Source organism: Cuculus canorus, chromosome 14 (assembly GCF_017976375.1).
Source record: "Cuculus canorus isolate bCucCan1 chromosome 14, bCucCan1.pri, whole genome shotgun sequence".
In the NCBI taxonomy this organism is placed as follows: Eukaryota; Metazoa; Chordata; class Aves; order Cuculiformes; family Cuculidae; genus Cuculus; species Cuculus canorus.
The window spans coordinates 20,278,832-20,299,074 of NC_071414.1; the positions used below are offsets into that span (position 1 = coordinate 20,278,832).

Here is a 20,243-nt window from a genome sequence, read left to right on the forward strand (position 1 = left end):
CTCTCTGCATCCATCCTGGAGTTAATTACAGTATTGGCATCAAACAGACACTTTTTAAATGAAAGGGAAGGACTAGCAGCTTTCTAGCTCTGCCTTTATTTTTTAACCCCAAATATGAGACGCATTGCAAGGGAGAGGCAGTGGCAGATAATAAAGTTTAATGGGATGGTCTGAGTGTTGAGTGGAGAGCCTCACATCCCAGTCCCAAACTGGACATAGATATGGTGTGTGGCCTCATCCCCTGGTTTTCTCCATGTAAAATGGGAGTGATGCTTACCCTGAGGGCCGTTTCACAGATGAATTAGTGTTTAGAAGATGCTTTGAAGATTTAAAGTGTTATGTAAATTCTAAGTGTTAGCATCATTGGCTTTTATATTGCAGCAGAACCCAGAGACTGCAATCAAGATCAGAGCCTCACTGTACCGTGCAATTTAGAAACTCCTGGTTGGAAAAAGCCCCCATCCCTGCCTCGGTGATCTGCAGCCTGCGTGCCCCAGGCAGGCAGAGGGTGGACTGGAATCGCTGTCAGCTTTAGTGCTGGTGGCATTCTCAGGGCATGGAGAGGGCAGCAGACTTCCCACAGCCCCACATCACCAAGAGGGGTGAAGCCCAGCCCTCAGAAGCCCAGGCACTTACTGCTGCCTCAAAGCAGCTGCCAGGCAGGTGCAGTGCTCTCCAGACCCCCGCACCTCCCTGGACCTCTTGAGTGTGCTCAGCACCACTGGGCCTCCCAAAGTGTCCCATGAGATGGCAGCTGCTGGTTTCCCTTGGGAATTTGCCAGGAAAAGTAGACTAACCCTTGCTGTTTTGGAAAAACTGAAGCAATACCCACAAACCAATTTGATCAGGGAGCGGCATTACCTGCACGCACAAAACCAACTGGTCGACTCCACTTCCACCACTTGCCCACTGCAAGATAGTTCAGAATTCTGTTTGCTTTCTAACCAGATGAAAATACAATGTGTTAATCACAGAACACAAATAGGGAAGGATATGTTAAAAAGGAAAAACAACCTTCAAAACCTTTGTTTTCAATACAGTTTATGTCACACAATGCATTTAAAAACGCCCCTAGATGAGATGATGTTATTTGCAGCTTCATTCATTAAAAAGTGTGCAGTCAGTCAGCCAAGCGCAAATCAACATATGACAGACTACAAAGAAATACCAAAGTAAAAGGAAACCTGAGATGAAACAGGGTGAGGTCACTGGTTTCTTACATTATCCTGAAGATGTTTGTCAACACTTTAATTCAGCCAAACGGACAGCTTTTTAACAGAAAGAAAAAAAAAAAAAAAGAAAGAAAACTAAAATAAAAAACCCTTTGTTTTGGCAAAATCATGATACATAGGGCAGAACTTTTGAACTTTTGCCAAAGTCCTCCTGCAAGGAGGGAACGGACACGTGCGTGGTCTGATGGCATCACCTGTGAGAGCACCAAGTATAGAGTTACAGCATCACAGAATGGTTTGGGTGGGAAGAGGCCTTTAAAGCCCATCCAGTCCAACACCTCTCTTCCCCAGAAGCAGGGACATTTTCAGCCTGGTCAGGGTGCTCAGAGCTTCATCCAATGTGATTTTGAACACCTCCAGGGATAGAGCAGCTAGGACTTCTCTCGGCCGCCTGGGCCAGGGCCTCTCCACCCTCACAGGAAAACATTACTTCCTAAAATCTCATATCAATCTCCCCTCGTTCAGCTGAAAACCATTCCCCTCATCCTATCCCTGCACTCGCTGATCAAGAGTCCCTCCCCAGCTTTCCTGGCGCCCCTTTCAGTGCTGGAAGCTGCTCTAAGATCTTCCCACAGGCTTCTCTTTTCCAGGCTGAACAACCCCAACTCTCTCATCCTGTCCTCATAAAAGATGTAGAAATCGTTCCTTCCGAATAAGTCTTCTCTTCTAATATCTGTAGTATTTGTAGGTTGCAAACACACAACTGAGATAGGGCAGGGTTTGTAAGGAAAAGTATCTTGGATCTTCACTACATTTGCTGCTCTCGTTAGGTAACACATCCATATGTGCAAGTGCGGCAGAGCTCAGACCTCGAGCCACACAAGCTCGCCACGCGAAGGCTCCCCTTCAGCCCCTCCAGCACACATCGGGTGCTGGGCGTCCTGTCTGCACTGCAGGGCTGCACGGCTGCCGCAAGCCCTGACTTGAATCCCAGTGTGGTGTGCGCCTCAGGCTCCACCAGTGTGCAGCACCGGGGAAGCTGAACGAGTTGAGTGACTTCAGGCTGTGGGAGGAATAATTGCTTCAGAGAGCTGAGGCAGCCAAACCAGGCAAGGATGGCACTGCAGAGTGCCTCACATCTCTGCCAGGTACCTGCAGAGTATTTGTGTTTGAAGGACTTTTTTCATAGAACTGCTGTCAAAACGGGTAGGGAACAAGCTTAATTGGGACTGATCTGAAAAACGAGGTGGTGTGTAGGTGTGCAAGGGATGTGCGCAGCGAGCGGCTGCTTTCAGCCAAAGCTGAGCATAAACCGGTCCGGTCAGATGTTTATCAGGGACTCTTATCTCCTGAGCTGGTAGATTTTTTTACTGTCGTGTCAGTTACGATCCGCAGAGTGGTCAGCATTAAAAACAACTTAGCGCACAGAAAGGCTGAGCACTCCTGGCCTGCCACGGCCCGTGCTGCCCGGGCGGGGGCTGCGGGGCCCATCTGCCCAGCAGCACCTGGGCTCCTGCCGCTGGCGCCAGCCCCTCACCTACTGAGTCACAAATGACTCACTTCAAACTTGGATGTGAGCACAAAGTATACATTTGCAAATTGGCTGGTGAGGCACTGCTTTGCAATGTAGGTGGGATGGATTACATACTCCAGCAGTCAAGTTGTGCTCTCTTCCCTCCTCCCTCTCCCTCCGTGCAGGATAGCTGTCGGAGCCCAGGATTTTGGTGTGGTTCTTGCAGTCACAGGAAGGCACCTCGGTCCGCTCTGGTGGATGTGGCATGTGGGTGGCTCTGGCTCCGTTCGTAACGGAGCTCTGCACTGAAGATGGATGATTTAGCTCTCCTTGACCTGTTGGAGTGTCCTGTGTGCTTTGAAAAGCTCGATGCCACAGCGAAGGTGCTACCTTGCCAGCACACTTTCTGCAAGCCCTGCCTGCAGAGGATCCTGAAATCCCAGAAGGAGCTCAGGTGCCCCGAGTGCAGGACCCTCGTCCTCTGCAGCATCGAGCAGCTGCCCTCCAACCTGCTCCTAATTCGCCTCCTGGATGGAGTCAGGTGTGGACAAAACGTTACCAGGTTTGGCTCCATCCCGAGGTCGGGGGTCCTGTCCTCGCCTGCCTCCATCCGCAGAGTCCCCAGGGGGCTGCAACTTCAGCAGCAGCGTCTGGCAACGAATCCCAGGATCCACATGGAAGGGGTAAGGAATGTCCGTGTTCTTTGCTTTGTCCATCAACACAGAAAGCTTTATTCTTGTGTGCCAAGAGCAATGAAACTTTTCTGTGAGCAGTGCTGCAGAAATGTTTGAAGTAAGAGAGATCGTTTTGTTTGTAAATCTGGCTGCTGTTTCCTTGTGGTATTTGTTTCGAGTTCATCACAACAGTGATTGCTCTGACACTCGGGTTCAGGCAAACCAGCTTCCCATTTTCCTGACTAAAACATTGCAGCAGCTTTTTCCCCAGGAGTTTTCAGATGTTTCCTGACTTTGGGGGGGACCATGTCAGGCACTTTGACTTTTGAGGAATGTACTGGTTTTTGACTGATAGCCATTATATCGGTAATTACAAAGCTATAACTGTAAGAAGTGCAGAAAGGTATTTCCCATCACTGCACCTCAGTTTCCCCAGCCACTGAGAAGGAAGGAGAGTGTGCAATGATGCGTACGTCTGTGGCAAAATACCTTAAGGGTCACTAAAAATAAAAGTTAACCTTGACTTTACCAACTGTACCTAGGGATGAATTACTAGGCTGATTTTAAAATTCTAAGTTGTTTCTGTCATGTCCTTTGACAGCACAAAGAATTTTCTTAAATAGCAAGGATGTGATATCAAACCTGTTAAAGGAGCTGGGCTCTGACCAAATTTGGGGTAGAGACTGTATGGCTTCACCTTCCCTGTGTTATACTCCCAGGTTTCCACTTCTCCCACCTGAGCTATTCTCTGTACAATGTCTCCACAAACCTGTTTGTACCATTCAAAACTTTGACTCAAACAGCTGTTAGATCTCAGAGGATTGTTCGGAATTCCAGAGTTATAACCTTCCAGGTAGATGCGGGGTGGGTTTCCTCGCCCACTTGCTGCACATGTACCTGCGTGTGGGTGTTACCGTAGGGCTGCAGAAGAGCCCCTGCATCCTGCAGGGACAAGCTGGTCTGCATAAGCCCAGGGAATCTCTGTGGCATCGAAAAGTCATCCTGGATGGATCACACACGAGACACAGACATCTTTCAGAAGCTCCTCACTCATGTTTCTCACTGGGAAGTGTGGTGGTGTGGTGCAAGAGTGAGCCCCTTTCTTGGGAGTGCTGGCCCAGCAGCGTGTCAGGCTGGCCTGCCCACGCGCCGACGCACTGCCTAGGACAGGGGCGTGATGCAAGAAAGCCAGCCTGGAGGAGTCCATCCACTTCTCCCGCATGTACTTTGCAGCCAGAAATCATGCTTCAGCTCAGGTGAAATGTGGCTCAGTGCCCAAAGGCGCTGGGCAATGCTGTTCTGGCAGTGCTGGTCAGTAGGGACGAATGTCTCCCACCTGCCGCACCAGTTTGGTGAGCACTGACTGTGTGGGACAACAGCACTGGCCCGGAGAGTGCGGTTCTCAGGCTGCACGCAGCACCCCTGCAGCCACCCGTGGGGCTCAGCAGCCTCTGCCACGGATGCCCTTGCTCTGCAGCAGGGCTGCCAGCTCCCGCGAGCAGCAGAGCCGCAGTCGGCAAGGCCCCTCGCTGTGACTGCCTCTCCGGGGGAGCCACAGGGAGTTGCTGACATGGTTGGCACACAGTACAAACCATCAGACAGCAGCGGTTATCAGCCATTGCCATTACAGGTGGCATTTCAGCTGCAAACAAGAAGCTTTGTAGTTTCTCCAACGGTAGTCCTCTGGCCCCAGATAAAAAAGCACAAATATGCTCGTCTGTTTTTCTTGTCTCCCTCATTTCGCATTTCTTTCACTAGGTTTCAGGACAGGTAGGAACTTGTTGCTAGTATTATTCAATAGCAATATCCATCAGTCTACAGCTCCCAAAAGTGTTTGAAGACCAAACTGTTGGGAACTAGTGACTGAGAGGGCTGCGGCTGCAGAGCAGCTCCCTGCAGTGCTGGGACAGCCTCTGACTTCCTATGCCTCTTGATGAAGGGATAGGAAAACATAGACTTAATTAGTTAATTAATTGTAAAACATTTTGGAATCTTCAGCCAAGGTGAAACATGCAACATATTACTCACATTTTGGTGGTGCTACATACATGCAGATGGGACTATGCATCACTTTAGCTGCTCTGGTGGGATATTAATGGATAGGGACCTTCCCTGAACTGGCACCAGTAACAGCAGTGTTTCACTGAGCAGTAGCAAGGACACACTGAGACAAGGCGGTAATAAGGGTGACTTGTCATCACCCTGCACCACAGAGCACTTGAATTTCAGGGCATTCATCTGCAGTAATTTGGGTGAGCAGAGGCCGCCAAACCATCTGAACCACAGAGCAGATGTTCTTTGTCAAGAATCCCAGTAAGAACAGCTGTCATGCAATCCTGCTCCCCCACAGTTAATCCCACCACTGCTGCTTTCCTGAGTACCCTTAAATGCAGTGTTCATTTGCAGCTGCAGTGGAAGGCCATAAACTCTGCAAAGAAAGACTGCCCCAATCTGTATAGTCTGCTAATTACCACTTACATTCTACACCACTTCGTGCTGCAAAGCAAATGAGATTGATGTGCACCATGTGGCACTGCAGCCAGATATGCCATCAAAAGCAGGATGTACGACCTGTTTTGTTTTCGCTAAAGAAGCCATTCCATAAATAAATTTCCTTCACCCCATGGAGCTGAGGAAATCACAAGTTTGATCAAAGATTCTCTCCTCAGCAGAGATGTTTCCTTGCTAGTGTTTAGCAATTCAATCTCATGAGCATCCATGAAGACAAAAAAAAAGTAGACTAACTCCCCTCATCACCAAGCAAGCCAAGAATTCACATCATTCTGAGAGGGAAGCAAGAGCAGGCATTGCTCCAGTTAGCAATAATACAACATTCAGTTTGGAGTAAGGAATTCAACAGAGCCAGTCCTTAAAAAACAGGCAAAATTCCACTTACAGCCTAGCCCAAACTTTTGTGCTTGCATTTAAATTGCTTTTGAACCCACTTCCTACATTCTGACTCGGTGTGGGCCTGTACATGTGCCTCCGTCCCAGGCTGTGCCTGTGCTGGGACCACACAGCCCCCGCGCAGAGCAGCCACTCTGGCCACCCAGCACAGAGCCCTCTGGCATGACACGGTAGCCACTCCCAAGATGTCTGGCCAGGTTTTAAGCTCTTTAACATCTATGCAGAGAGAACAAGACTTCGGATTTTCAGGATCTCCACATAATAATCTGTCTGGAATTTAAGAATAAAAGGATTTGCTAGGAGGTGAATGTGTAAATAATCTGCGCTGCAGCCTTTGAACTCCTAGGAACTGCCCCTGGCATGTGCCAGATGTGGTTACGTCTTGTGCTGAAGCATCCTTCTTATCTGGCTTCAGCCCCAATGTAAGCTAAACATGGCTTAGCCGCTGGTGAGAGAACAAAGATCGAGTGTGCTGAGGTGTACGCAAAACTCCCGTACTTCTCTGATGAGTAGCAGACCTAAACTGTGTCCTACACGCAGCAAAAATCCATCCAGGCCACTAAACAGCTACTTGGATGATGAACTTTGTCATGCAACAAATACAGGGCAGTGAGCCAGAGGAGAAAAATTCCGAGTATGACAGCTCGCCTTTGGAAAACACAGACCACGCAAATTTAACTGTGACTTCAGCTATTTTCTCTTTGCATGAAGCGAGTGCTGTAACACCCCCCTCCAGCATTTCATGGGAGATAGACAGATAACACCTCTATTGGGATAAAAATACACTGCACTCCAACGTCGCCACCTTCACATGGAGTTCTATATATAGTGCCTGCATCCTGGTATTTTCTTCTTCTCCTTCAGAAACATCTCCAGCTCCTTGCTGAATTTGATAGACAGGGCTTGGATTACTGGGTCTTTTTGTAGCTGCTGGGTGCAAACATATTTTCTGACCAACTCACTGTGCAAAACACAGAGACTGTGTCCTCACCACCCAAAAACCCAAAAAGTTCCTGTGCAGTCGCAGTGGTGACCACACAGTGTGAGTTGTACCACCTTAGCCTGGACAAGCTCTGAAGAGGCATTACAAACCCAGGGAGTCTGCACAGGCATGTTGGCTCTGCCTTAGGACATGGGACCAGCTCCTCTCCTGCAAGAGAGGGAGAGCATCCTCTAGCCCAGCTGCCACAGTTGGCAGTGGCCGCTTGTGTCACAGGGTCACTCAGCTGGAAACAGAACTGCTTTGGTTGGCTAAAACTTCTCTGTGGCCTTGCATCCTTCTGGGAGAAAGTGCTTGCTCCAATTCTCCTCCACAGCCACATCCCACCAGGGCTTGTCTCGTTCTAAAAAGGTACTGAGTGTGACCCAAGGAACTGTTTCCACAGCGCTCACTTGCACCTTGTACAGAGATGCCAGCGTATGCCGTTTCTGATCCTTTGCATATAGTCTTAGCACCTTGTACAGGGACAGCATGGCAGGATGGGCAGCTTGGCCGAGGTCTGGTGTGTGTGTGTGAACGCCTTATGACTGTTAAAGTCTGTTTCAGCTACCAGCAAACTCCCAAGGTGCCTGGGTGAACCACGCTGCCGAGCACTGGCACCTCTGCTGTGGCTCGAGACAGGGCACGGGGCCACTCCTGGGCAGCTCCACCAGGCAGGGGAAAGGAAAGGACAGCAAACATCAGGAGCCAGTTTCCCTGGTTGTGCAAAATTAGGCACCAAACTGCAAACACATAAAAGTGTTTCAATTTGTTACCAAGGCAATGAGTCAGGCTCAGATGGCAAGTCAGGAATAGAACAGTAGGGTTTCTCAGCATGTGCACTCACCTGCTAAGTATCGTGGTCAGTGAGGAGGCTGAAAGTCTGAGAGCCCTCTGCTCACAGTTTCCTCGCTGGTGGCTGGCCCTGGGTCCACACAGTTCATCATCAGCTGGAGTTTGTAATTTCCCCTCTGGCACGTTCACATGCAGCTCTGCCAGCGCACCGGGGCTGGAGCTAAGCGGTGTCCTGACACGCAAGGCTGGACCTTGCCAGGAGAAGACCCGTTCATTGCTGCTGACTAAATCTTGTTGTGCCCCCTTCTACTTCACTGCAGTAAAGCTGCGGTGCTGGCTGTTAAACATTGGATTCTGTCCTGCTCTTATGAATTTTCAGGTAGTCAAACTCCGTTCAGCGTCAGGACCCACTGTGCAAGATGCTGTGCAGATCAGTAAAGAACCATGACCTATTTTTGTAAGAAAACCTTTTCCCAATGAGCTTGTAAGAGGATATTTGAGTTTACCCTGATGCAGGAACCTCCATTTTGTTCTGAAGAGAGGATGGAGGAATGCAGTTTAGTTGCTGTTTTTAGGAGACAGATGTGTCTTTTGGCAATCCTACCCTTTCAGAGGATTTCCTGAACTACTGAAGGATGCAGAATCTATCACTGGCTTTGCAGAGAGGAAAGAGCAAGCCTCACCCCTTTGGAAAATGTGCTGGCTTGCGTCTTGAATAACTAGGCCAAAGATTTGATTTGACTCCCCTAGGAAATGGAAGTACAGAAAGGGAAGAGCTGCTCCTCTGTCCAGCCCCAGGTTGGACAGTGATGGCTCAGCTGGTGGCCATCACTTCATGATGGTCATTAAGCCACCATCCAAGCAGCTGCTAAGTGGAGCTGGCAGGCTGACCAAGAGACGTGTCGTCATTCATGGAGCACTTCCCTGAAATGATAAGAAAGCTAAATCCTGGGTTGCTGGGTGATCGGAAGGCGTAGGGCCCTGGCAGAGGACGGTGGCAGGGATGTAGCACAGAGACAGCCAGCACCATCCTTGCCTCCCTCCTGCCGCCTGTGACACCCTGCCTGGCGGCTGCCCAGGCTTGGCAGCGCCCAGCTCCCTGCCCCAGCACAGGGAGGGCATGAAACCAGCAGGGAGAGGGCTCAGGAGCAGCCGGAGGAGGGAGCGGGATGCAGGTTTCCTCCCTACATGGTAAACAGCCACTTCTGAGAACCATAGTGCTGAGGCAGAGCATCATGACCGGGCACGCCAAGGGCTGACACAGTTTGTTTTCCATGAGGCTTCAAACCATGACACACAACTTAACCACTGCCCGAGATTGCTGACAGCAGCAGAGACAAAAACATCTGGTAGCAGCAACCAGGAGTGGAAGATGCGTGAAAAGACACCACAGCCACCACAACCTGTACATGCTGGTCCCTGGTCCCCTCACCAGCCGCCGCCAGCCCCCATCACCCTGCTCTGCCCCTCGCCAGCTGCGGCCAGCCTCCTCTCTTTCCTCTCACAGAACGGCTTTTCAGCCCTGTCCCTGCTCTCCCTACACCAAGGAGCAGGCGTCTACAAAGCAAAGCCATGCTCAGGTCCAACCCCTGCCTTGTGTGTACCTTGGCACTCCTCCTGCCCACCTAAGTCTCTGTGTTCTTTCACACACCAAAGTAAAGCTTGATCCACCCTGCCCTTCTCCAGAGCTCTAGGGACATTACAGATGTGCAGCCAGGTGCTCCCCTCGGGGCTGGGTGCCCACGGCAGTGCCTTGGCTGCCCCTAGTCCAGAATCTGCTCAGCCTTTCCACGACAAAAGCTGCTCTGTATTTTCTGCAATCAATTTCCCCATTTTCCATGTCTCCTCTGCATTAAAAAGCCAAAGTGGCAATAGCCCAAGTTCAGACATGACGTATGCCTCAAGGCGATGGTGTGTCAAATGGCACCAGGGACACGGTTAGCAGGTGGTGTAAGTGCTCCCATCCACCGGTGCCATCACCTCACCAGCCACCACAGAGGGAGCAGCACAGAAACCAGCCCCGGCAGTCTCAGCGACAGGCTCCAGTACCCGCTTCCACAGGCTTCTCCAGTTGCTTTTCACCTCTTCGGTCTGTAAATCACACCCACTTACACCTGGATGTTAAGAGAATGTTTTCCACACCCAGTGCTAAATCTGCAGCATTTACATCTCCCGCTTTCCCCTGCGAGGGCCTGCTGGCATGCAGAGTGGGGCAGCCGCCGGCATGAGCCACAGCCAGCACTGGCCTCACGTTCCAGAGAACCTGAGAGGGAATTGGGCAAATCTGGTGAGCTTCGGTACCGTCAGGAGCAGGACAGGACTGACTTTGTTTTCCTGGTGCACAGTCTGCTTGTGTTGGGAAGATGAGAGCAATCCTCCTCGGGGGAGAAGTAATGCAGAAACCACCCAACTGTCTGAATCCGCAGAATATAATTATATGAAGAGATTGAAATGACAAGTTCACGTTTGATGGTTTTGTTCTCTGTGACAAGGCTGAAGTTATCTCCTCTGCGGAAAAGCAGAAAAACAGAATTGTAATGGCAATTAATTTACATTCAAATAGCTCGTTTCATCCGACTGGATCCTAAAGAGCCCTGAAACTGCACTAGCTGAGCACAGAAAGGAGAGGATGCGGGGCTCATTCATCCCATCGAAAGGCAGGCAGGCAATGGCAGGATGCTGAAAATTAGCAATCGAAATGGACTGCAGTTGTTACTGATAATCTCTTTATGAAAAGCCAGCCCATCCTTTGGCATCACTATGTGGCTAATAACCAGCTCACCATTCACGGTATGCAAATCACCGCTCATCAAGAGTGTGGCTTGGGTTGCACTCCTAGATCTGTCCTGGAGTCACTGTCTGCCTCTGCGGGAGTCATCCACACTCCTCCTGGTATTATCCCCACAGGGAAAGTAGGGATAATATTTCCACCATCATCTCACCCTTTATCTGCGCTGTCTCTTTAGCTCACCCACTCTCCAGGGCAGGAATTGCTGTTTGTGCAGTGCCCAGCACAGCAGCAGCCTCCAGTAACACGTACATCCCTAAGAGCATGGTCTGCTGGCCATCTCACCCTCCCCATCTGTATGGCAGGGTCGGGCACTGGTTTTCCATTTTCTACAGACATGGGACAGTCTGGCTATTCCCATGCATGCTGTGAAACAGCCTGTTCCTGTGCCAGGGGTCTCTGCACTGAAGATGCAGGCATCTCTGTGCAGAGATGGATGGGTCAACCTGGGCCAAAGTTTAGAGCAAAGATACTCTAACATTTCTTCAGCCATCCTGGTACCACTCTGGTGCTCATGCATGGATCTTGGGCAACGTAACATGCCCTCAACTGCTGCATAGCACCTCTTCACAGTCTGAGTTGAAGGCTTGAAGGACCCCATTCAACATATTTCCCTGAAGAGCAAGTCCTGGCAAATCCTGTCTCTGGCTCCCTGGATGCTGCCCTGTGCAGCACACCTGTGCATCTGTCGCCTCTGACCAACACCAGTCCTGCTCCAAATGGCTCCAAACTAGGAAATAATCAAAAACCACTTGCAAACTGAACCAACCCATGGTACCTGCTGGGAGAAAAATCAAACTGCAAGACATCCAGAACTGGATTTCTCTTCTTCCTGGCACTATCCTAGAAATAAATTGTTCCTTTCAAGGAGGCTGTGATATGTTACAGAAATCGTGTATCGACAGAAATATTGGTGCCTCTGCACCACACGGATATTTAGCTCTTCGGCACAAACAACACGGTGCCAGGGTGGGAGGGGAAGGCAGAGCTCACACGGAACCTGGAGCTGTGCCGCCTCCCCCATGGACACTGCAGACCATGCACAAGGACAACATCTCCCTTCAGCACCATCTCTGTTCCTAGGGGTCCAGCCAGACCTTCAGGTGACACAAGTGTGGCTGGCCTTGCTTGTTCCAGCTCATTTGCAGCCTCCCAGGTCTGTTTATGGTCAGTTGGCTTCTTCCAGGGTGGGACAGCCCTGGCAGTGCTGCTGCTGCTCCAGCTTGGGGGGCCAGGGCTCCCCAGCATCCCACGCCCGAGCTGGTTCTCCTGCGCAAGGTTCTGGGGAGTGACTGCCTCCCCACATGTGGGCAACACCCATGAAACCCAGATCAGGATCAGGCCCTCAGTATTTACTGCAAAAGCATTTGGCCAGCACTGGAGGAGACCGCATGCTCAGGGTGGCTGCCTTCGAGGGACAAGGAGCAGCAGAGAGTGACTCCAAGGCATTCCCTGTGTGGAGTTATGAAAATCAGAGCTGGGAAATCACCTGTGTGCAGGCCCAAACCCATCTGAGGCCATTCCTGATCCACCTGCCAGCAGCCTCCCAGCCCTATAGGTCTGCCTCTGCAGTCAGCGGGGCGCCCACTGAGGTTTGGGGGGCAGAGCCAATGGTGCCGTCAGGCAGTGGCGTAGAGACATGGCTGTCTGCAGCAGGCAGCGCTCCTGGGGCTCGCTCTTGCCAGAACCACTTCTGCTACCCTCCCTTTGGCATTCAGCAAATGCAAATAGAGCACCTCCGGGCATCAGCAGCAACAAGCTATTCCAAGGACTCATTCGCCACTCATCCTATGTGTTCATCCACACAGCGGTGGACATTGATGAAGTTGGAGCGTCTGAAATCAGGAGGATCCCACCTGATGCCTTGAGCTGTGCCTCGATGAGTCATTTGCAGAGAGCCTTCCTTAGAAATAGATGAAGGAGTACATTAATCCCAAGTGCGGGGTTGTTTATGGCCTCAGCCTCGTGCTCACTCCAGGGCAGCGCAGGCAGCGGCTCAGTCTGCTCATACAGAGACAGTGTCAGTGCGGGGCTGCGCTCCTCAGAGTGGTTTTAAATGGAATCTCCTTGGACAAAGTTCAAGGTGCTCCGAGTCTCCATCAGCAAACTCTTCTCTCCCCTGCATTCCCCGGCTTTGCTTTCCTCCTTTCATGACAAATTTTAATGCCTCTCCCCAGTGACCCCTCCAGCCAGCCTCACACACCTCTTTTCCTCATCTCTTTTTTCTTTTATATCCCAGTGCTGTAAGTGTGTGGTCTTACATTAATCCACTGCCAATAACAAGGAAGTTATAACTGGCTCGTTTAAGATAATTATAGTGCACATTTCTCCCAGCTACAAAGAGATGCTTTGAATCCCTTCCTCACACACACGTATGTATTTTTAATTTGCTTCTTTGTTTTGCATGGAGGGAGACTCAGATGGATTGGCCGGCTGCCCTGGAACAGCTGATGCCAAATGCCAAAAATAGTTCTAAAAGAATCTTTTCTCCCTATTGGCCTCATGTCCACTAATTGAGAAAGGACACTGATGTGCATCTGCCATGACCATCCCTGATGCTGGAGTGGCCAAGGAGAGGCAAGCATCTTGCCCAAAGACCACACACTGCATTGTGCTGATGCAAGAGGGAGTTTCTGGTTCCACACCCTGGAGTTTACCGGCTGTGTTTTCTCACCTGGGCTCTCCCAGCCGCTCTGCAGACAGCCCCTTGGGTCTCCAGACTCTCGCAGAACTGAAATACCTCCCAGTGGGCACGGTGACAGCAGGGTCATGTCTCACTCGGGCATAACGGAGCAGAAAACAGGGCGGGGGGGGGGGGAAATGAGAAAAAAAATGAGGCAGCACTGAAAAAGTTACCCTTCAGCCCAAGGGTTTTGGCAAAACATCGCATTGGCCTCTTGATAGCCTGAAAGGTGTCAGCAGGCAATTCAACATGCTACAGTATTCCCTTCTGCTACACAGCTTCCCACTGACTTTAGACACTTTCCTACAGGAGAACAGGAAAAACTCACCTCTCTTCTATTTATTTGATTTGGCACTACTCCTGTAGCTGCAGGATTGCATGGCATCACGGGGAAAAAAGGCCTTTCCTACTCACCAGTGGGATTTCTTCTTTGTAGTTGCTGACTTTCTGTACCACGAAGCAAATACTCTGTACCAAATTTCAACAACCTTTAGCTGTTTTTTTTACAGAGCTTTTCATAGCAGTTTTCCAACTGAATTTAAAGATGGATGCTAGGGAGCAGGCCAATAATTACAATATTTGGGTGAATGTTTTGCTGCCACTATTGCCCTACTAGATAAAACACTGCCTTGGATTATTAACAGAAAGCAACTGGATACAGTAAGGAGGGAAAAGTCCATCAAAACAAATGAAATAGCAGGAGCCCGGCTCCAGCTGAGGTGCAACGCCAGCAGGGAAACTTCTTTCTACTCCTGCTGCCCTTCCCAAATCCCCCATCCCTGCTAACCCTTGGGAAAAGCTGCTCCCGCTGCCCTCAGCCCAGAGTGAGCTACCTCCAGGCACACCTTGTCTTTATCACCAAGTTTAATTAGCACATCAGTTTCTGCCATTGCAATTAACCTACTTTAAATAAAGCAAAACAGATACCTCACAGAGGATTCAGTACATCCAAGAGCGGACAGAAACCAGTCAAAGCCTGAGGAAGAAATCAGATTTGAGCTATACCTGCTACTGCCTGTGGTTTAGCACCAGGAGGAATGATAAGGAATGGGATCTGCTGCCCACAGATGGTTTCTGCTGGCTTCCCCAACCACAGCAGGGTGGTTTGCTGCAGGGTGATTGAGCTGATTTTCTTTCTCTTTCCTGGGTCTTAAGAGCATGTTAAAAAATGGTCACTCTGAGGTACAGCTTTCTGAAAAATTCAGCTTAGACTTATTTTGTCAAAAGCCTGTGAAGCAGGAAAGCGCCATGCACAGCAGAAACCACGTGGGCTGTTCCATGTGGGTAGAGAAAGGCTCAGTTTATGCCCTACATAAAGCTGGGAAATCAATGAGGTGGTTTGGGCTTGGCATTTGAGCAGACAAACACTATTTTTTTATGAGTGCTATTTGCTTTCTGGTCTCTCCTGAGACAACGAAAGGCTCTTGCTGTGCTCCTTGTCCTCCTTTAACACCAGAGGCTGTCACTGAGTCTTTGTGAGTGAGAACTGCCCTCCCAGAATCCTCTGTTCCCACAATTGGTTCTCCCACAGGAGAAAGTGCAGACATCCAGACACACCTTCACAGTGAGGGTTTCTCTTGTCTGGGCACTGATACGGTCTGTATTCCCATCATGAATTCCAGGGATAGATGGAGAGCAAAGCTGGCCTGGGTCTCACATTCACCATTTTATGTTTTTCCAGCAATGTACCCTCAGTGGCAATAACCCAAGCACATGTGTTTACTCTTAGCACAAATTAACAGACAAAATGACTTAACGAGAACTAAACATTACACTAATTGCTTCCTGTTTCAAATACTTTGAAGTAAATGCGGTACGTATAATTTTTCTCTTCTCGGTTCCTTTTTCCTACCAAGCATCAGTGATCGGGAGTGCTGGAAGATGTTCTCTTTCTAAAATGTAAATCATTCCATGGAAAATTTAATATTTTCCACACTTCAGGAAACACTGAGTTTCCCTCTTTCACCTTCCTGATGTCCCAAATGTGGCTGAAGGAGAGGTGAACTATGTAGAAATCCCTCCTGAGCCCTGGGCACTGAAATGGGTGGATTTGGAGAAATGGGTTTATCTCCTTCCAGAGAAAAAGGCAGGCAGAGCCTAAATGGGTCAGGGGTATGGAAGTGCCACCTCCCATGACATCAGCAGGGGCTTGGGGAACCATGCCTTGGAAAAACTGCCATGCAGGGTCCTTTCTCACAAGACCACAGCACGTGCCCACCAACAGACAGAAATCTACATTTTGTCTGCGGGAGATCCAGAGCCGGCAGCCTTCCTGCCCATTGCCCCACCAGTGTGCTTCCCTTCATACCTGCAGAGCTGAGCTCTCCTGGGATGGGACTCTGCTCCCCATGGAGGTCCATGCATCTCGGCCAGCAGACCAGAGCTGAAGATGTGCTGCGTTTAAAGCACCTGGCTGTGGATAGGGCTCCTCTGCCAGCCACAAAGGATTTTCCTGCAGTTCCACAGATGACATTCCAAATCCTAGGAAGTGGAGAAGGATGATCTAGATCAGTAAGAGGAGAAAGCTGAAAAGCCTCTTGCCCCTGGCTGTTCTGGGCACCGGCACCTTTGCTTAAAACTGAGCAAGGCTCTAGAGCGGGGGGCAACCCTGGCTTCCCCTTTTCTCAGCAGGTATCTCATGCGGCTGTGCTACCAGCGAGGAGGCTGGAAAGAGTGCTCAGCATTCGGTCTTTTTCCCTTACAATTTAGAGCTGTGTTTTGTCTGAGAGACATCACCAGGGGTGAGGATGGCAGCCCTAAGGAAGAGCGCAGGCTCGCTCGTTGCAGCAGCACCGAGCTGTGGCTGCCTCCCTTGGAGGTGCCCAGGAGTAACTTGTTAGTTTTTTTATCTCATCTGTCAGCACAGGAGGGGCAGGCAGGACCTTTAAACTACTTTCCCATCCTAAATTCAAAGAATCCCCTCTTGGTCCAAGGAATTCTTTGAAGGAGATGCTACCATGTCTTGGAAAGCAGACAGAAAACAGAAAATGGATGTTCCCTATTTCCAGATTCCTACCAATTGCAGTGAAGCTCCCACAGCCAGAAACAGCAGAACAGTTCATCTAAAGGTGTTAAAGAAAAATTAACCACAACATAAGACGCTATTGGAGCTGAGAATCTGGTATGATAAAGGCAAGAGCAGTAGCTGCAGCTCTTAAGAGTTCCGATAATCATTTCAAATGTGTACGTCTGTCTCTTCACGCCAGGAACAATCACAGTTTGCTGCAAGTGAAGAAGGAATCTCTCCCAGGGGAGCACTATCGCAGCAGTGCCTAGCACTTTGCCTTGGTCACTGTTCCCAGTTGGATGTGAGGCTAGATGGACCTCTCATCCAATATGGGATGGAAATGCTCTATACTGACGAGAGCCTGAGCCAGAACAGCATCATTAAGTGACTGAGGCTTCATGAACACACATGGGGATATTTGTTCCTACAGCTTTTATTTCTAACTGCTCTGCCATCCACAGTGAGGAGGGGCTGTGGGGTCTGCTGGCAGCCCATCCCACGAAGGTGGCACGACTTCTCATGGCATCCACTGCCAGCTGGAGGGCCAGCAGGAAGACAGAGCGTAATGCTGGTCCCCACTGAACACCTTTTCTCAGTCTTTTGCATTTCACTTACAACTGCACTATTGCCAATGGCAATAGCCATAAACAAACACAGGTGGCCTGTTCATTTCAAGATGCATTTGTGTGGGATACAGTACTCTAAGCAATAAATGCAATTCCATCACGTCTTCAATGCAAGTATGTAGAGATTGAGCCTTTCAGCATCTCTCATTTCCAATCTGCAGGACCCCCCAAACGCATATCTGGAACAGCTGCACAGAGCGCAGGAAACAGCAGTCCTTCTGCACTCCTCCAGAAAAACACTCTCCAGGCTGTCCTTGAGTTATACCGCATGGGTTCACAGCACTGAGGCCAGGGACGCCCCCAGGTTATTCAGCTGTCTAAATGATCTGTTGCATTGTGTATTAAATTGAGTTTTCTAGTATATCTAAGGGTCAGTAAAGCGATTATTTTGAGTGAACTTTGTAGTTTCGTTTTGATGAAAGTCGGATGGTAAAATGCCTTCATCTCTTCTGGTTTTGGTCTATCTCTTCTTTCTTGTATTATACTGCAACAACAGTCACGTTACGAAGCCTCTCTTCCTGTAACGCAGATTAAAGACTGAAATAAAATCAGGGTCACACAGTGCTGAAGGAGGGCAGTAACCACAGGAGAGTGGTGACCTGCGCTCACCTTGCCCTTGTCGTGCTCCCCTCAGCATCCACTGTCGGCCACTACAGGAGGCAGCCGCCAGGTTGGCTGGATGATGGCTGTGACCTCCAGTCATTCTGGAATAGAAATACCTAGGTTCATTAAAATAGACATTTGATCAGAGAACTCCTTGTAGCAGGCAATAAACTCATCTTCCCATGGGATTTTAAGGCATTAATTGTTTCTTAGTATACTTAAACAAGATCAGCCTGCTTTTCATCTTGATACAAATTTAGCATAAGTATTTTGGAGGTTGTCTTCATTAGAAAAAGACATCAAGAAAGAATGTGGGTAGTTAATCCCAATAAATGCAAGCTTAAGCCTTAGACCTCTACATTTTTCCCAGTAATTATGAATGCTTTTGGGGAATTCTGTCTATGTTGAACATCGCTGTCACAGACGCACTGCAAGGCGATTTCTCAACCCACAGGTTCCGCGAGCCAAGGCCCTGTACACCTACCGAGGACAAAACCCTGGGGAGCTGAGGTTCAATAAGGGGGACATCATCGTGCTGCTGCGACAGCTGGACGAGAACTGGTACCTGGGGGAGGTCAATGGGATCAGTGGCGTTTTCCCAGCCAGCTCCGTGCAAGTCATCAAGCACCTGCCCCTGCCGCAGCCCCTCGGCAGAGCACTCCACAACTTTGACCTGAGGAGCAGGGATAAGACTGAAAACAAGGACTGCCTGGCGTTTCACAAGGTAACAGCACCCTGCAGCAGCCAGGGGCGCGGTGACAGGGACTGGGCTGGTTTTATCTAGATTGTATGGTGTTCTGCAGCAGCCCAGCTCTGTAGCGGTTCCATTCTGCAAATCAGTAAGGTTCCAAAGTGCCCTCAGACACTGCTGGCAGCTGCTGAACCTCCCAGCTGTCCTGTGGGCACACATGGGTACATGCAGGATGAGGGGCACCCAGAGAGGGATGCAAGTGCCCGCCCCGAGCAGTGAGTGCAGTTCCTCGGTACAGCTTCTCGCCTGTGCTGCTGTCGTTGATGAAGACTGGCTGATAGCAGTAGTCTGCTCTCAGGGCCAACACTCTAAGAAAATCTCTAAAATCACTTCCTGACACAGAAAAGAAAACTGCCTCCAGGTCTCAGGGTACATCATTTGTGTAGGATTAACACCCAGCCTACTGGAGGCAGGCAACTGCAGAGCAATACCTGAACTTTTACTGTTTGCTTTTATTGCCCAAAGACTACAGAGTTTGCATTTACTCTGTCAGATGACAGTAACTGCACCTCTGAGCAAAGTCAGCTGTCCCTGTAGTGACAAAATTAGGTGAGGCATGGCAGAGCAGAACAGCAAGCACTGCCTAGAGGCATCAGTGTCCTTGCAGAGAAGTCACCTCTTTCTCCATCTAGCTGGCAGCCCAGCTGCGATGCTCTCCTCACTCTCATGGGTGGGAAGAGGAGGCAGGAGGAGGTGGCTGTGGACCAGACCAGGCGTCCCCAGGGAGTCAGAGCTGGATGTGGCGTAGCTGGCAGGGGTAAGAGAAATCGAACAGCCAAGAGCCAGCTGTGGTTTCCGACTCAGTGGAGGAGCTAAAAGAGAAAAATCAGCTCAGAGCATCATCACACATCACCAACAGCTCTATGAAGTACGGGCTTTCAGCTTGCTTGTGCAGATGCAGAGAGGCTGGGCAGCCAGCATTCCTCCCTTTGTCATCAGGATTCATTTATTAGTAGGTGGCGCCTTCCTCGGCTTTCTGCCATCTTCATTTGTTTTTTTTTTTCTTTCACTCTATTTGCCTTTGTTTCGTAGCTTATTCATTCTGTTTATCTGTATTAGGAAGCTGCGCTCATCTCCACTAGCACAGCAAAGTTCACGCGTGGGGAGTTAGCACACATCTAAAACAAACAGATGCTTCTGCACAGAGGGGAGAGCACCCTCCTGTCCCCAGCTTGGAGACAGCAGCCAGTTGTTACCACACAAAATAGCAAAGACTGGAGCAGTCACTTCAGTAACTGCCTTCTGCAGCAGCCTCGAGGCAGTGCGGGTGCCTGTGCCATGTCCTCCTCCAGCTGGGCCAAGCACGGGGCGACTGGCCCATGTGGTGGGTGCCCAGAGAGGGCCATTTCCCTGTAAACCACCATAACGAGAGGATTCGTTCCTCCAGGAGCACTAGCAGGCAGGGGAACCTCAACCCCGCCTCAGGAGTTGCATTTGTCCAGCACAGCCTGGCCTAGACCAACAGTCTGCTGCAGGCAGCACGATCCAAAATACGAGCTGCTGGGGAAAAAAAGCTGTGCAGAGATTCAGGTGCAATAACACAGACCAATCCAGTCTCATTCCTCAAGGCAGCAGCCAGCAGATAACATTCAGACATACAAATGAAAGGCAAGACTCGCTTTCCTTGCTGGGAGATTAACACTAAATTTTCACCAGTTCTGATGGAAACCTTGTCCCTGTGTTCTGCAGAGGTGCAGAGGTGCAAAGCTGCCCCCAGCCAGCTCAGTGCCTCGCAGCCTGCAGTC

The 20,243-nt window shown here is 49.9% G+C and overlaps 1 protein-coding gene across 2 annotated transcripts in view; it reads left to right on the forward strand.

Annotated features, from left to right (window-relative positions):
- Positions 1-2,271: 2,271 nt before the first annotated feature.
- SH3RF2 (SH3 domain containing ring finger 2) overlaps positions 2,272-20,243 on the forward strand; it is a 38,489-nt gene continuing 20,517 nt past the window's right edge. Inside the window, exons 1-3 of one of the 2 annotated variants that reach the window (XM_054079900.1) lie at positions 2,272-2,320; positions 2,871-3,368; positions 18,202-18,471. In XM_054079900.1, coding sequence (XP_053935875.1) covers positions 2,997-3,368; positions 18,202-18,471 — 642 coding nt within the window. In that variant the 5' untranslated portion in view covers positions 2,272-2,320; positions 2,871-2,996. Of the gene's footprint in view, positions 2,321-2,672; positions 3,369-18,201; positions 18,472-20,243 lie in introns of those variants that run through there. The other variant, XM_054079901.1, reaches the window with a different exon arrangement.